Source organism: Eschrichtius robustus, chromosome 3 (genome assembly GCF_028021215.1).
Source record: "Eschrichtius robustus isolate mEscRob2 chromosome 3, mEscRob2.pri, whole genome shotgun sequence".
Classification (NCBI taxonomy): domain Eukaryota; kingdom Metazoa; phylum Chordata; class Mammalia; order Artiodactyla; family Eschrichtiidae; genus Eschrichtius; species Eschrichtius robustus.
In genome coordinates this window covers 127,595,386-127,612,616 of record NC_090826.1, presented here as the reverse complement: position 1 = coordinate 127,612,616, position 17,231 = coordinate 127,595,386, and the positions used below count along the sequence as shown (strand labels likewise).

The window sequence follows — 17,231 nt, the reverse complement described above, 5'->3', positions numbered from 1 at the left end:
TCAACACTATAACTTTTTGAAATCAATATAAATGTAAGTATACACCAAGTATACACACAGCTGTATACTGCATCTCTACAGGTTGTAATGGATTGGTGAAGAAAAGGTTGACTGTGGCTATATCATCAAGACGACCTTAAATAAATACAGGACTAAGGAATTAGATTTTTGTCCAAAGGGTAGAAAAGATTCTGAGGAGAATGCCTTGACCAACCAGTGAGTATATAAAAAGGCAGGGACAGATAGACTATAGATGGAACAAAAGCAGATAGGGGTCTAATGCAATGCTCTGAGTGAAAAGTAATTATGGGCTGTAAATAATCCCACAGATTAAAAACAAAAACAAAACAAATTAAAACCCTTTTAGGTAAACTGATCCGTAGATCTAAATGAGATTTAGTAACTGCCAAAAGAAAAAGAGCTACAGTTCACAGTGTTGTTAGACCATATTTTTACCTGCGCATCTGATTGTGTCATCTGCTCAGCTAACTGCAAACAAGAATGGAAGGAGAAAAGAATGTCTTCGCACAAGCTAGTAATTATATCTTTGTGTTTCAGCTGACTCTTTATAACCGACTGGTGCTTAAGGCTCTGCCTAAATGAATAAAAAGAAAAGAATATAATCACCACAAGTAACACATCAAGTAACTTAGGACCATAAAAATATGACTTGAAAGAACATGTAAAAAATCAAAATGCATCATATATATTAGACACGGCATAATTAAGATGTGTTGACGTTACCTCTGAAGCTGTCATGTTAGTTTGAGTAAGTTGATAATTTTTTTTTCTCCTTATAAAATATTAATTGAACTCTTACTATATGCCAGGCACTCTGTGAAGCCCTGGAGATAAAGGGGTGAATGAAAAGACACAACCTCTGCCCTGCCTGCATGGAATTTCTGGTCTAGCACAAAAGAGAACATTAAATAATGTAAGAGTAGTTAATTGATTACAGCTGTGATGAATGCCAAGATGGAAAAGTCCAGGGTGCTACAATAGAGAGATCTAATCTAACTGATTCTCAGGGTGAGGATGAAAAGAATGCTACCACGAAGACGTAACACTTAAACTGAGAACTGAAAGATAAGCAGGAATTAGCAAGGTGTAGAGTACACGAGAGAAGCATCCTAGGCAGAGGGAAAAGCTGTGAAAAGGCTCTGGGACAGGAGAGTGTGTTATGTTTGAGGAGCTGAGAGCAGGGATAGCGCGATGGAGATGGGCTGGTGAAGAAGGCGGGAGCCAGAGAGGATTAGGTTGTTACTTTTAGTAAACTGGGATGGATTTTAAGCAGTAGAGTGACATGATCTGATTTACATTTTTAGAAGATCAGTCTGAATGCTGGATAGAAAATAAATCAGAGCGGGGCAAGACTGGAAGATATTCCATGATGATGGTGATGGTGATGGTGATGGTGATGGTGATGGTGATGGTGATGGCGATGGCGATGGCGATGGCGATGGTGATGGTGTGGCTAATCCACTGAGCACTCACTATGTGACTTGCAGAGTTGCAAGCATTTCACACTGATAAACTCAATTCTCACTATAACCCCACAAAGAAGGTGCTATTGTTATAACTCCCACTTTCAGATGAGCAAACTAAGACTCAGAGAAGTTAACCAAATTGCCTAAGAGTTCCAGAGGGGTAAGTGATTTCAGAATGGATTCAAGCATATGCGGTATGGCTCTGAGTTGACACTTTGAACCACTGCACTATTACTTGTTGGCAACGTAATGACCTGGTGGTGCAAGAAAAACACCTAAGACCTGAAAGTATTACACTACCTTTAATGTTTTATGCATATGTATAAAGTAGAGGTTCTTAACCATTTTTACATCTCAACTATATCTCCTCCCACCCCCAAGAATCTGATGAATGCTATGGACACCCTCCCTAGCAACCCTTCATAATGCTCTAGTTAAAATTATAAATGGAATTAAAATTGAACAACTCAAAAGTATATAATGAGGGGATTATATTCAGCTCTAATTATGATTATTAATTTATCTAAGCCTGGAAATAGGATACTTGATAGTCAGTTAAACAATAGTAGCAGTAGGCAAATGGTTAAGACTCATGGCCCATTATTTCAGAGGTACTAGCTAACTGAGTAGAACTTTTTTTTAATTTTAGAGAGAGCAGGATAAAGAAGTATGATTTAGTTTGGGAGCTACATGTACAACATTTGGATTATAAGAGAGCAGTGTCAGTAAATATTGTACACACCCATACAAAATGTTTTAAATGCAATCTAAGAAAACTTACAAATAATTAAGACTTTGGATAAGGAAAATAGATTACAAAAAGTAAAAACAAAACAAAACAGAAACTTACTTAATTATAAATTTCCAAGTATTGGCATGAAATGCATGGTCCATACTGGAAATAACAGAGCAGATATCCAACAATGAATGAATAACTACAAAGAAAGATAACAGAACTCTTAGGACATTCAAATGTCATATGGGGTGAGTTTCTTCTATATTTAAAAATATCTACTGAACAATTTTGACATTTGCTAAAACAGGCAATACAGTTTGAAAAAAATTATCTCAAAATAATTAGTGAAAGTAAGTGTCAGGCTTTTGATTTAGGGTTTTTATAAATTACAGAAAATTAAGTTTGATGTTTACACCTACTCTATGACCTAAATAAAACTAAAAATGTTCAGTGGACTAAAAATTATGCCCTATTATAACTGAAATATTCTACAGATATTCGAATCAAAAATGACAAAATATACTGCTAAGGAAAGAAAACCTAACAAGGAAGAATCAAAATGAATTTGTACAGTACTCATTAAGGCTTGTACTCTGCCTGAGGTAGATTACTTGTTAAAATGAGCACAATAAACCCCCTTTCTGTGTCCACGGTCTTAGTCAGTTCGCTTCCAAAGACCCTGGGCTTCGCGACATAACTTGCTTTGGTCAACAGGACAAAAATAAACATAAACCAAGCAGAGACTTTACACGTGCCTGCACACTGGGGCCTGCCCTCTCTTGCTGCTCTTAGGACCCCTGAGGCCATCAGCAGGTAGCTGAGCCTGGGCTAACCTGCTGCATGATGGGCTACACGGGACTGGCTCAGGACATTATCTCTCCCTCTGCCGACAAACGACCATGAATAAGGTCAGTGACCACAAACACACGAGTGACCCAGTTACACCATGTGAAGCAGAGAAAGCTGTTCTACCTGAGCCCAGCCTAAAACACTAACTCAGAATCATGAATAAATGAAACAGTAGTTGCTTGATTTCTTTCTTCCTTCCTCTCTCCCTCCCTCCCTCTCCCTCTCTTTCCCTCCATCTCTGTTTCCTCCCTTCCTCCCTCCTTTCTTTCTTTTTTCCTTTCTTTCTTTCTTTCCTTCTTGCCATGCCACACGGCTTGCGGGATCTTAGTTCCCTGACCAGGGATTGAACCCAGGCCCCAGCAGTGAAAGCACCGAGTCCTAACCACTGGGCAGCCTGGGAACTCCCTAGTAGTTACTTTAATGTAATAGATTTTTGGGTTGGTTTGTTACAGAGCAAAAGATACCTGATAATACTGCACAAAACCACCTTACTCTCTTTATGCTGAAGCTATGAATGCAATCTTTTCATTAGAGTACTGCTTTTCAAACTCTGGGCCATGATCCATTGGTAAGTGATGAAATTAATAAAGTAGCAATCAGCAATTCTTTAAAAATGAAATAGACTATAATAGAGTATGTTATTTCAAGTACAATAAATAAATGTAGTATATACATACACATTCACAAACATACATACAAGTATGTAATTATATGCGTTCCGGGAAGAAATGCAAACTTCATTTCTTACTATGAAGGTATGGTTTAAAAACTCTGAAAGCTACTGCTTCAGAATTTGGGCTACTTTAGAGGGTATAAAATTGCATAACTTTCTTTGTTAATCATTGTGGAGAAACAACCTACTTTGAACATTGACTAAATGTATAAATCTATGTTAATGCATCAAATATCAATTTTACAAAATCTAAAATTTAAGAGATTAAAAGTTTATTGGGTAGGATTTAAATTTTTTTACACATAATATCATGAATCATTAGAAACAACATTGAGTTCAATAACTTAACTGATGTACAGTTTATAGTCAATATACATCATATACTAAGTAGTAAGTTTTCTTCACTCACCTACTACCATATTCAAAATGTCATCATTCTCATCTATTAAAGGGTCCACGAAAACCATATCCAGCAGTTCCATTAGCTGCTTTTGAAGAGAATAGGCCTCCTTGAAAAGAGCCTGCAGAAGGTCTGAGACTAGGTGTAAACGCCCAGAATAAACAGATTCACTATTCTGATCACAAAGAAATAAAAACGAGAGAAAAAGCCAATCATAAAAAAGCTCAAGAGCCAAATTTATTTTAATTCATTCTATCAGAGCTCATAAATGTAATGCTTTTAGAGAGTGGGTGGGTGGGGAGCATATGCAAAACATGGGGTGCAGAATAGCATCAGAATGTAAGCTGGTGCAGCCACTGTGGAGAACAGTACAGAGGTTCCTCAGGAAACTAAAAATAGAATTACCATGATTCAGCAATCCCACTCCTGGGCATATATCTGGACAAAACTATAATTCAAAAAGATACATGCACACCTATGTTCATAGCAGCACTATTCATAATAGACAAGACATGGAAACAATCTAAATGCCCATCGACAGATGAATGGATAAAGAAGATGTGGTACATATATACAATGGAATACTACTCAGGCATAAAAAAAGAACAAAATAATGCCATTTGCAGCAACATGGATGCAACTAGAGATTATCAGACTAAGTGAAGTCAGAAAGAGAAAGACAAATATCATATGATATCACTTATATGTTGAATCTACAATATGACACAGGGACTTCCCTGGTGGCGCAGTGGTTAAGAGTCTGCCTGCCAATGCAGGGGACATGGGTTTGATCCCTGGTCTGGGAAGATCCTACATGCCGCAGAGCAACTAAGCCCGTGAGCCACAACTACTGAGCCTGCGCTCTAGAGCCCGCGAGCCACAACTACTGAAGCCCTCGCGCCTAGAGCCCGTGCTCTGACACAGGAGGAGCCACCGCAATGAGAAGCCCGCACACCGCAATGAAGAGTGGCTCCCACTCGCAGCAACTAGAGAAAGTCTGTGCGCAGCAGCAAAGACCCAACGCATACAAAAATAAATAAATAAATTTATAAAATAAAAAATATATACATATGACACAAATGAACCTGTCTATGAAACAGAAACAGAATCACAGAGAACAGACTGGTGGTTGCCAAGGGGGAGGGGGGTGAGGGAGGGGTGGAGTGGGAGGTTGGGGTTAGCAGATGCAAACTTTCATATATAGAATGGATAAACAACAAGGTCCTACTGTATAGCATAGGGAACTATATTCAATATCCTATGATAAATCATAATGGAAAAGAATATTAAAAAAGAGTAAGGTGCATGTATATATAACTGAATCACTTTGCTGTACAGCAGTAATTAACACAACACTGTAAATCAACTATACTTCAATTAAAGAAAAGAATTCTCACCAGCAAAAAAAAAAAAAAAAAAATGTAATGCTTCTTAGTGAATGACATATTCGTTCATTAAGCAAATGTTTAGTGAACCTCCATTATATATAGTGTACTTTGAGAGATGCAGGTATGTATAAAATATGATTTCTGACTTCCAAGATCTTACAAATATAGAACTAAAAGGGAGCTAAATAACGTTAGGCCCGGTGCATGACATTTCAATATCCTGTCACCAAAGAGAAGCATGAGTTAACTAGCAATTTTCATTCACCCAACAAACAGCACTATCAAAACTTCCTGTGACCCACAAATCCTAGGCCAGCTTTTGTGCTTTAAAGCTGTCTCAGGACTAAATAAGGGTCAGTGTCCCTTTAATAGGCACCTAATTGTTAAGCAATTCATCTGAGCCACCAATGCCATGACAGAACTATTTGAGGATCCCTGTGACTTGACACAAATCTGTATCACTTCTTTCCTTATCAAGAGGAAATAGAATAAGACAACAACAGCAAAACTGCAAGAGCCCCCTTCTTACGATTTCTTTATAACTACTTATTTTGAAACAAATATTTACATACATGCTCTTTGTTCTATGGAAAAATGCACTGCAATAATATAGGTTAAAATGTAAACTTATGAACAAATACTATAAGCACCACAAACTCAGCCCCTTTGCCCATGGATTCTAGGCCATTTAAAGTGTACTTAGGGCTTCCCTGGTGGCGCAGTGGTTAAGAATCCGCCTGCCCATGCACGGGACTCGGGTTTGAGCCCTGGTCCAGGAAGATCCCACATGCCACAGAGCAACTAAGCCCATGCGCCACAACTACTAAGCCTGCGCTCCAGAGCCCGCGAGCCACCACTCCTGAAGCCCGGGTGCCTAGAGTCCGTGCTCTGCAACGAGAGAAGCCACCGCAATGAGAAGCCCGCGCACCACAATGAAGAGTAGCCCCCGCTCACCGCAACTAGAGAAAGACCGCGCACAGCGACAAAGACCCAACGCAGCCAGAAAAAAATAAACAAAATAAAATTTTAAAAAAATGTTTAAAAAAAAAATAAAGTGTACTTAGACCCATCACTCACCTTACAATGTACAAATGTACTTTTGATTACATGTAGGACCGAGGAGGGAAGACTGTGAATATTTTCTAGAATGATGGATTCCTGAGTGGCACAGACATGCTGAACACATCCTGTAAGAGCTCCTAATAGCTGTACCATTGTCTGGAAATACGGAAAGAAGTTTCATTCAGAATATATTTTCTGTGTACCTAAAAGGTGTCAGACAATATGCTGAGTGCTAGGGATACAGCAGTGAGCAAAATGGACCCTCTCTCTGTTCCTCCTTACACATAAACTTCAGTCTGTCAGAACTACAAATATTAAAAGTGACTAGGGACTTCCCTGGCAGTCCAGTGGTTAAGACTTCGCCTTCCAACGCAGGGGGTACAGGTTCGATCCCTGGTCGGGGAGCTAAGATCTCACATGCCTTGTAGCCAAAAAACCAAAAATTAAAAAACAGAAGCAATACTGTAACAAATTCAATAAAGACTTTAAAAATGGTCCACATCGAAAAAATCTTAGAAAAAAAAACCAAAAAAAACTGGCTAGCCATTTGGTTAAAAAGAAAAAGAAAAGAAGAAGAAGTTGGAATCCTAACCCACAACATCAAAGTATATGGCAGGTGTTCTACATACATACGCTTTAGAATTACAGGTAGGGCATGCTATCTTGATTACTTGTCTTCTTATAGGAGTTTAGATATTTACTAAGCATGAAATTGTATAAGAAATTCAGAATTTATGTTTTTTGCAATATCTTTATATCTTTAATTCTATAAATTTAATTCTAGCATTGGGGCGTTATATAGAGAATATAAAGCTAATTAATATCTCACACTCTTTAAGCTCTCCCACCCCCCTTTCTAATATATTTGACATACCTGTAAAATATTTCTTAGAGTGGTCTGGATTTCTAAATTTTGGCTTGATAGTCCTCTGGCTTGACTGGTTAACTCATACATCATGTCATCAAATAATCTCACAGTCTGTGAAAACAAAGCAGGTCATAAATAGTAGTAACAGAAGTCACTAAAAAAGGAAAGGCATATCTTCAAAGAAATAAATTAATTTGATTTTGCATTATTAACAGCCACGGGATATTGTCTGGTGTAACAACTGTACCTAATAAAGTTAATAAAATATATATTTTATATAATGTTTCTATAGTATTTCTATTTTTTGTATACTATTTTTCTACAATAGAATCTCCTTAAAAAAAAAAGGCTCCAACAAAAATTGATTTGTCTTCCACTTCTGTGATTTGAATCTACTTAATAACATCCATAAAAAAAGATCAAAGTTCATTTTTTGGTGATGTAACAAAAGTGCTACTCTTACACTTAAATAAATAAAAGATGATGATCTTAACCAATCAACATCCATGTGAACATTTACATGGATCTTTTCTGGTAGTGGTAATGAATTTGTGCTGAATTACCTATTCACTTGTTTTCTAACCAGTTCCCCTTTCTGACCAACTCAAAATACTATTCCTGGGTTAGAGACATAGTACGTGACCTCAGAACTAAGTGTTTTTGTCTGTGAAACATTAGCCAACCTAAGATCTTAATACTCTAAACAAGTTAAATGGCCTGAACACTACACTACAAGAATAACCACAGTCAGCAGCACACTGTAATTAAAGAGGGTGCTGTTTCCCATAAGCCTGTTAACACTCAACATCTCGTTTTCATCTATATATTAGCGGGACCTTTTTTGGCGGTCAACAACAAATTTTAAGAAACTTTTTAGATAGAGAACAATCGAGTGAATATGAGTAAAAGGAGTTCTGATAATTATTGGTTTCAAAGCTAAACTTAGAAATCCATTCCAGTAAGAGATAAGTTATCATAAAAAAAATGTTTCATTTTGTCACCAAAGTATGTTTAGTTCCCACAATTAAAAAAAAAAGTTATGACTCTGCTTTTCAGAGAAAAGTTATACCACATATATCTAAAAGATAACAATGCAGTTGGTGAATCTGATATTTTCTTTTAAGTTACTTGATTTTACCAATTTTCCAGCCATTTTTATTCTAAGGCTTCTTTAATAAATGTTGGCTCCATTTTTCCATACAATGAAATTTAACAGTTATTAATAAATTCTACAGAGAAGATAAAGAGACTTAACTTCATCATCCATCCCAATTTTCAATGAATAGCTTTAAAATACAAGAGTATTTAAAACCAACTACAAATAATGTAAATTCAATTAGTAAAGGATCCATACTCTCTGAAAATGTTTTTTTAATTACCTAATAATCATACTAACACCATCATATTCTCATATGAGATCTACTTTTAACTATTTTATTTGTATTTCAAATATGTGATACATTGGGAATTCCCTGGCAGTCCAGTGGTTACGACTCAGCACTTTCACCACTGTGGGCCCGGGTTCAATCTCTGGTCAGGGAACTAAGATCCCACAAGCCTCACAGCGCAGCCAAAAAAAAAAAAGTGATACATTAAGAAATTAAGAATAAATGGTCTAAAACTGAGGCCAGATCTTAACAGCCTTTATAACAAGTAAATTGATTAAGATAATAATAGTACTATACCTTTGGCAGCACTTGTGAAAAGAAAGTCTGTTCCAGTGTCAGGTGGTTCATATGAGGTAAAAACATTTCTACAATAATTTTCAGAATTTCTATAAAGGAAAATAGTAACATATTTTGTAGCAATATTAAGTCATGTCAGCCAACAAAGATCACTACCCTTTCCCAGATTTGAGCATATTAAGTACTAGCAATCAAAAGCTTTGTATAATTTCAAAATGCCATATTCTATGTAGAGAAACTATTAACAATTAAACAACCTGAAAAACTAGAAAAATTTAAAAAAACAAAACAATGTATGTGTCCAGCAACTGAACATCAGTTAATGGATGTGGGTACATCTACTGAATAGGATCTGCTATCATTAAAATGATTGTTAGAGATTGTTTAAAACCATGACAAAATGTCCACAATACATTAAGCTAAAATAAAAAAAACTTCCAAATAGTGTAATTCCAATCTTAATATATATAAACATGTATATACAAAGAATAACAGATAGGCTGGCAGGAGTATATAGAATCAAGATGAGAATGTCCTATGCCAAAATCTTAAACATTTCAGATTAATGATTGTTTTATTATCTTTTCTGTTTTTCTCCATGTTACAAATTTTCTATAATGAATATGTACAACTCTCATACACAGGATAAAAAGTAACTGTTCCTTAAAAAAATCAGACCCCACAGGCAGCACACAGATTCAAGATTATAAACAAATATTCCACAACCAAGTGAAATGTAAATAGAAAACTCAAAATATATGAGTAAACTCTGCAGGATAGTCTTAACTCTCTACCTCTCCTCCTAGCTAAATAAATAAATTACGTCAAGTAAGATTAGTGAAGACAGATGAAGAAAGTCAACTTTTCCAAATGACAAATCTGTCATGCCTAAACAATCAGCCTTTTGTAACTTAGAAAGTATTTTCTAATTGACACTAATATGTGAAGAGGCTGAAAGTTATTAAGTAGACTGCAAATTATGTTTTATATTAGTCTAACCAGTTTAACAACTAACATTTAAAATTTACAATGTGCTTATACACACATTATCAAACAGAACTTTTGGTATCTATCCAAAATGGAATTTAAAACTTTAAGTACTGTAATTTGAAGTAATTCGGTCATTTTAAGTAACTGAAGATTACAAAGGCTGTAACGCTACAATAGGAAGAATAAACTTAAAGGGAATACGAAACTGGGATATGTGGGACTCAGGCCTTAAAGACATCAAAGTAACCATACAATTAAGATAATTTTACTTACGAATATGCTCAATCCAACTGTCAGAATGCTGATACATAGAGTAAAAAAATTAAGGAAGATACTAGTATTATAGTAGTAAGATATTCACTACTGAGAACAGATTTTAAAAGGACCCTTCTTGAAGTTTAAGCAATGATCAGTAAGAGATTGAAATTAGACTCAAATTACTGGCTTAATTTTGCTGTAAAAAATATAATGTTTACTAGGTATAATGAAATATAATGAAAATACTTTAAGGAAATGTCTTCAAAATTGCTCAGGGATAAACTTATCTTTTCAAACTATGTGTACTTATGACTTACTTCTGACAGATGAGAAACAGTCTATAATAATCCATGGGTTTCTGGTTTCTGAAACAGAAATTTCTTCCTCCTCAGCACTTCTACAGTACTTTATTTGCACCTGTCTTAAGTCACTGATCACCTCCTATCTTCTTTTCATGTTACTAGCATATCTATCTTACCACCTTATCAGACAGAAACTCTTCTGCACATAGAAGCTTACAAATGTCATAATAAATTATGCTATGTTCATTACAAATGTTAATCACATTATAAACTATACACTTTTATACCATTCAGAATAATTGTTAGAAATGTTTTCCTGTAAAAATAATATAGGAATTATTAAAGTATGTGTCAATAAGAAAAATGAATAAGCCATAACTCCGTCACAGTAATACAGGAATTGATTCTTTTTCTGAAATCTTACTTTGCATATACATATCTTACAGCAGCAATCAAAATGAGATATAGTCATTAACTCATTTTAGTTCAGTAGGGTAGAATTTGCCTCGTGGATAAATTTCAGTAAAGGTCAAAAAAATTCTAGCCTCTTCCAAAATTAAACATGTTATGATTATGCAGACATGCACGTAAAGACTGGAAAATAAGGGACTTCCCTGGCAGTCCAGTGGTTCAGACTCCACGCTTCCACTGCAGCGGGCACAAGTTTGATCCCTGTCAGGGGACTAAGATCCCGCAGGCCGAGCGGCGCGGCCCCTCACCCCCAAAAAAAGACTGGAAAATAACGTGTGAAATGCAAAACATGAAAATAATTACGTTTGGGTGATGGAGTTACTGAAAATTTCTTTCATTTGTTGAAAAAGTGTTGAAGTAAAACCAAAAGCTGAAAAAAAAGTTATCTAATGAGATTTTCAGGCAGTTTTAAAACCTGACAATATTTTTTAGCCCTTCACTGAATGCTTACTATGTGCCAGGCACTATTCTAGGTGCTGGAGAAAACAAAATTCCTGCCTTTATGAACCTTACAGTATAGCGAGGAAAAGTAAAAAGGAAACAAAGTAAACAAGATAATTTCTATTAAGGTTACTTCTGCTCTTTAGAAAACTGAACAGGGCAATGAGATAAGTATTACAGACTGGGTTTGGGAGAACCACCTAAGACTGAGGACGCTGAAAATGGCTTGCTGACGTGACATCTGAGCTGAGACCTGAATAATGAGATGGACAAAAGGCTGAGAGAAGAACAAACTACGCTGAAGGATCAGCAAAAATGAAGATCCTGAGGCAGGTGAGCTTCATGTATTTGTGGACACAATGTAGTGAGCTAAGTAAGCGAGGAAAAGGCTTAGACCATGAGGCTCCTTGAAGGTAAAAGTTTAGATTTTCTTCCTAATTTGTTAAGAAGCCACTGGGGTGGAGGGAGTGGTTTAAAAAGGAATAACATATTTTTCACTGTGAACTTTTTTTGGAGAATGGATTATAAGAGGACATGAGTAGAAGCAAGGGAGCTATTAACAATAGTTCAGGTGAGAGGTTATGGAAGTCTGAAAGAGTGGTAGCAACCAGGATGGAGATAAGCATTCGGATTCAAGATACAGTCTGAGGTCAGAAACAAAAGGACTTGCTGATTGCATGTGAGAGAGAGAGAGAGGACTGAAGGTTTTGGCTTGTAAAACCATTTATTTAGATGAAGAAGACTGGGGGAAGAACAGGTTTGGGTTCTTTTGAATTTTAAGTTTGAGATGCAAAACCAGGTGGGAATGTTGACTTTTTTTTTTTTTTTTTTTGATGTAAATAAACAAGCTTGGGACTTCCCTGGTGGTGCAGTGGTTAAGAATCCACCTGCCAATGCAGGGGACACAGGTTCGAGCCCCAGTCCGGGAAGATCCCACACGCCGCGGAGCAACGAAGCCCGTGCGCCACAACTACTGAGCCTGAGGCTCTAGAGCCTGCGAGCCACAACTACTGAAGCCTGCACGCCTAGAGCCCGTGCTCAACAAGAGAAGCCACTGCAATGAGAAGCGTGCGCACCGCAACGAAGAGTAGCCCCCGCTCGCGGCAACTAGAGAAAGCCCATGTGCAACGAAGACCAAACGCAGCCAAAACTAAATAAATAAAAAAAAAAAAAAAAAAAAAAAAGCTTGACTTTCAATTACTGAAATCCCCCTATAAGCTTGACAAGAAAAAGAGGAACCGTGTTTCTTATCTTCGTTCCCCCCGAAGCCTAACACTCTGCCTGGTACATATAATATTCTGTACCTAGTAAAATTTTTTGAGGAGGAGGATGGCTATTTGCTACCGAAATCAAAAATCCTTGAGGACAGCAGTTCCATATCTACTCGATAACTAAGAAAGCGCTTTGGTACCTAAGTGGGACTTTGCCAATGCCCAGGTGAATGATTTCTACGTGACCGTAATATTTAAATTTGGCTTTAGCTGTAAAAAAAATTATTTTTGCAGTGTTAAGACTCTCTCAAGTGAAGGTCTTTTTTTTTTCGTTTGAGCGTAGTTTTATGTGCTCAAAGCTGTTAAAAAAAAAAAAAAATTACCCCTTAACATGAAGGGCTAGGACTCCAGGTACACTTAAACCAAAAAGGGATTCGACTACTAAATGGCCTGCATCTGGACAACGGAGACATTAAGTACCTCACACCCAGCAGATGAAAGCCAATTAGCAAAGGAAGCAACTCCTTCTCACCAGCGATAAACCGAAAGAGGTTCAAAAAGGGGAGGGGAAGAACACTTGCATTTACTGAACATCTTACAGACTTGGCACCATGTCAGAACTACGTCCTTTAATTTGATTCTCAAAATAGTGAGGAAGGTATTCATTTTCACCACCCATTTTAGAGATGAGAGCTCAGAGTACCTCGCTCTCTCTACTTCATCCAGTCAGCTCACCTTACAGCTCAAGCCTGAGTACTTGCCTGCCCCCGCTCCCCCCGCCCCATGGAAAAGTATTCACGCTTAACCACGTACAGAGCAACTCAAAGGCCCAGAGGAATGGCAGAAAACGCCACATCCACTGCCAAAAACCACTGGCAGAACATCTCTGCGAGCCCTTCGGATGCCAAAGCCAGGCATGCCTTCGGTCCCGGCACCCACGGCTCTCGCTCGCCCTTCCTTCCCTCGCTTACTCATCTCGCTCATCAACAGAGAAAGGAGAGGGTTGAAGCCGCAGGACCCCAACACGGCCCGGCAGCGGGTGTGATGAGACAGGAGAGAAGATTGGAGACAGGCCCCACACCCCTCTCTAGGTGGAAGTGACAATGAAGGATATAAGGAGACGAGGCAGGACAGATGGCAGTTCCCGGCGGCATAGCTCCTCCGGCCAGCTACTTAATTCTTCCAGGGGAACCGCGCTCGCCGGGACAGCGCGTTCCTGAGACATGCTGTCGCCCAAGACCAAAGCTTCGAAACACTCCCGCCAGAGCCAAGACCGGAAACTCCCACCGTCCCGGCAGGCCTTGCGAGCCAAAACCATAGAGAGGAAGGGCGCCGCTTTCCTTAGTGAGCCCGGGCCCCACACGACTGGGCATAAAAGCCGGGCTTGTCTGGCCCGCGGAGGACTCGACTCACTGGTGCGCGCTTTCAGTCCGGAGGGTCTGGCCGGAGTACTCGGGAGCTGGGAACCTGCCGGGGGGCTAGCGTCCCCAGGTCTGGATCGCTGTAACGTTGCTTTGAGACGCTTTGGGGGAGGTGAGTGCCGGAGGTCCCCAGATTTGCTACACTCCGTCCCTTGGGGCTTTGAGGTGGCACATCTGGTGTCGGGCTTGACCTGGGACCTACAGCCAGAAATGACTCCAAGTCCCGCGGTGAAGTGGGATAGAAACAGGCGCCTTCCTACTCATTTAATGTGTTGACCCTACTCTGTACATCCTATGTAATGGGGATAAAGACCCACCTGCCAGAATTGTTGTGCAAATTGAAGTAGACGGTATATTTTAAGTGTCTAGCACAGTAGATACAGAGAAGAGTCTCTTTATTAACTTGCTTCCATTTTCTACGGACCTCCCCGCACAGTTCAGTGCCCTTATTCTGTGTCAAGCTAATCTTTACTAATTACTCCACAGTTACCTCACTCACTCCCAGTACACTTAGGGCTGCTGGTCTCCGCGAAATGTTTGTAGTGAGGTCATCTGAATGAATTTACACACATCAGAGCATACCTGTTCCTGTTTTTAAAGGGATGCTCATTTATCAAAATACAATCTTGAAGTCCTGTTACTTGAAACGGTAACAGACTGAAGAGATTCTGGCAGTTTAGGAGGTTAATATGTTTGGGCAGGGTCGTGACAGATGAAACACACTAAATAGCTAGGCTTGTCATTTCCTGCCTGAGAATTTTGGACTTTACGTTATTTCTAGTTGTTGCTGCTGCTGTTATTTTGTTTGTTTTTACGGTTTATTCTCTTCTCCAGCTTTTGAAACCTGAAGGGTGTGTGTGTTTCCAAGTCTCCTTTATCTCCCTGTCCCTCCACCGCTTTCATAGAAAAGGCAGCTGCTGGGGGTGGAGCGGGGGACTGTTTAATATTACATTTACATAAAATGTGTCATTTTGCTTTTTAATAACAATTTTCCTTTTTTTTTTCTCCAGAGCTAAATTGAAAAAAGAGCAAAGACCTCTTAAAAGTCATTTGGAAATATCTCTGAATATTTGTAACTGTGTATAAGCAGCTAAAAAGAAATGGATCTCCAGCAAAACTAACAGAATAATTGAAAGCAGGTTTACGTGTGTGTCACCAGTTCTATCCAGAAGTTGAAGAATCTTCGTTTGAGTTTAACGATTGTGTTCATTTTATGAGAGAATGACTTTTCAATTTAATTTCACTATAGAAGACCGTCTGGAAGATGAATTAACATCCCTTGGAGACGGAGCCTTGGCCCTAGATTCCTCAAAAGAGTCTTCAGTCTCAGAAAGACAAAAAGGTACACATAGAGACAAAAAATGTTCTACAGAACAGTTTGACCTGCTTCAGGATCATTTGTGGGAACATAAGTCAGCAGGAAATGCAGGTCCCTCTCAAGACACAGACAGGTCACTCAATGCAGCTAACAGTTCAAGTAGCTTGGAGCCACATGAAAAACAGCCCTGCTTGAGAGTTGCCAAAGAGCATGCTATGCCTAAAGATTTAAAGAAAGTGTTAGAAAATAAAGTCATAGAAACATTACCAGGTCTCCAGCATATGAACATATCAGTAGTGAAAACCATCTTGTTGAAAGAGAACTTCCCTGGAGAAAACATCATTTCAAAAAGCTTTTCTTCTCACTCTGATCTGATTACAGGTGTTTATGAAGGAGGCTTAAAAATCTGGGAATGTACCTTTGACCTCCTGGCGTATTTTACAAAGGCCAAAGTGAAATTTGCTGGGAAAAAAGTGTTGGATCTTGGTTGTGGATCAGGGTTGCTGGGTATAATGGCGTTCAAGGGAGGCGCCAAAGAAATTCATTTTCAAGATTATAACAGTGTGGTGATTGATGAAGTAACCTTACCTAATGTAGTGGCTAACTCCACTTCGGAAGATGAAGAAAATGATGTAAACGAACCAGATGTGAAAAGGTGCAGGAAATCAAAAGTAGCACAAGAACTATGTAAATTCCGGTTCTTTTCTGGGGAGTGGTCAGAGTTTTGTAAGCTTTTACTAAGCAGTGAAAAACTTTTTGAAAAATATGATCTCATTCTTACCTCAGAAACCATTTACAATCCAGATTATTACGGTCCTTTGCACCAAACATTCCTTAGATTGTTAGATAAAAATGGACGGGTGCTTTTGGCCAGCAAAGCACATTATTTTGGTGTGGGTGGAGGTACTCATCTCTTTCAGAAGTTTGTTGAAGAAAGGAATGTATTTGAGATGAGAACACTTGAAATAATTGATGAAGGACTAAAGAGATTCCTAATTGAGATGAATTTTAAGTACCCCAGTTAATGCCCACTGAGTGTCCTAAGTGAAATAAACAAAATAACCAAAACCTTATTTTGAATGTTTCATTTCTGCTTTGCTATTATTTTTTTCTGAAATTATGGTGTTTGTTTAGTTTTGTTTATCCAAATAAGAGACCAACTATATTAGCGACATTGTACTTGCTAGGTGAGACTGAAAAAATAGTGTTCCTCAGTATTTGAAAAGATCTCCTAGGAAATCATTTTGTGGGAAAGTTTTCTGTTCTCCACTTTCATTCTATTTGACCTTTCTACCACCTTTGACATATAAATTTGTTCCCAGGAAAATCTGCCATTTCTTACCTCAAGTTTGAATTTCTTCCCAGTCTTTGTCAGTTTCTGTTCACATGAAGTGCCTGATCGATCACCATGCTGTTAATTCTAAAGACATACATATGCATCACTAAATGATTCTGAATCTAAATATTAGATTGAAGGCCTTGGGCAACTAGGAAGAAGTTTTTGTTTTGTTTTATTTTCATATTCATTTATCTTGTATAATAAGAATTAGAATGCTGAGCAGTTGAATTCAACATTAAGATGGAGGAAATAAGGGGAATCATGATAGAGAATATAAAGGTGGTACAGAAAACTTACAGTGCTTTTAGCCCTTTTTAGCCAAGGAAGTAGGA

The 17,231-nt window shown here is 38.1% G+C and overlaps 2 protein-coding genes across 3 annotated transcripts in view; one reads left to right on the top strand and one right to left on the bottom strand.

The window, feature by feature from the left end:
- FIRRM (FIGNL1 interacting regulator of recombination and mitosis) overlaps positions 1-14,087 on the bottom strand; it is a 43,541-nt gene extending 29,454 nt beyond the window's left edge. Inside the window, exons 1-8 of the mRNA XM_068541218.1 lie at positions 13,936-14,087; positions 10,412-10,451; positions 9,149-9,237; positions 7,470-7,574; positions 6,611-6,751; positions 4,155-4,320; positions 2,338-2,422; positions 457-595 (exon numbers count right to left, since the gene is read on the bottom strand). Of these exons, the coding sequence (XP_068397319.1) occupies positions 457-595; positions 2,338-2,422; positions 4,155-4,320; positions 6,611-6,751; positions 7,470-7,574; positions 9,149-9,237; positions 10,412-10,451; positions 13,936-14,046 (876 nt within the window). The 5' untranslated portion in view covers positions 14,047-14,087. The remainder of the gene's footprint in view (positions 1-456; positions 596-2,337; positions 2,423-4,154; positions 4,321-6,610; positions 6,752-7,469; positions 7,575-9,148; positions 9,238-10,411; positions 10,452-13,935) is intronic.
- A 100-nt stretch (positions 14,088-14,187) lies between these two features.
- On the top strand, positions 14,188-16,633 carry METTL18 (methyltransferase 18, RPL3 N3(tau)-histidine). Of its 2 annotated transcripts, none has more exons than XM_068538376.1 (2): positions 14,188-14,312; positions 15,253-16,633. In XM_068538376.1, exon 2 carries the CDS (start codon positions 15,464-15,466, stop codon positions 16,583-16,585), a length of 1,122 nt encoding a protein of 373 aa, XP_068394477.1. In that variant the 5' UTR covers positions 14,188-14,312; positions 15,253-15,463; the 3' UTR covers positions 16,586-16,633. The 2 variants fall into 2 exon arrangements, with proteins under 2 accessions (XP_068394477.1, XP_068394476.1); XM_068538375.1 differs by having other exon boundaries at positions 14,188-14,354.
- Positions 16,634-17,231: the final 598 nt, after the last annotated feature.

Excerpts from the sequence above, each read along its gene's own strand:
- METTL18 (XM_068538376.1), top strand. The coding sequence starts at position 15,464 with ATGACTTTTCAATTTAATTTCACTATAGAAGACCGTCTGGAAGATGAA.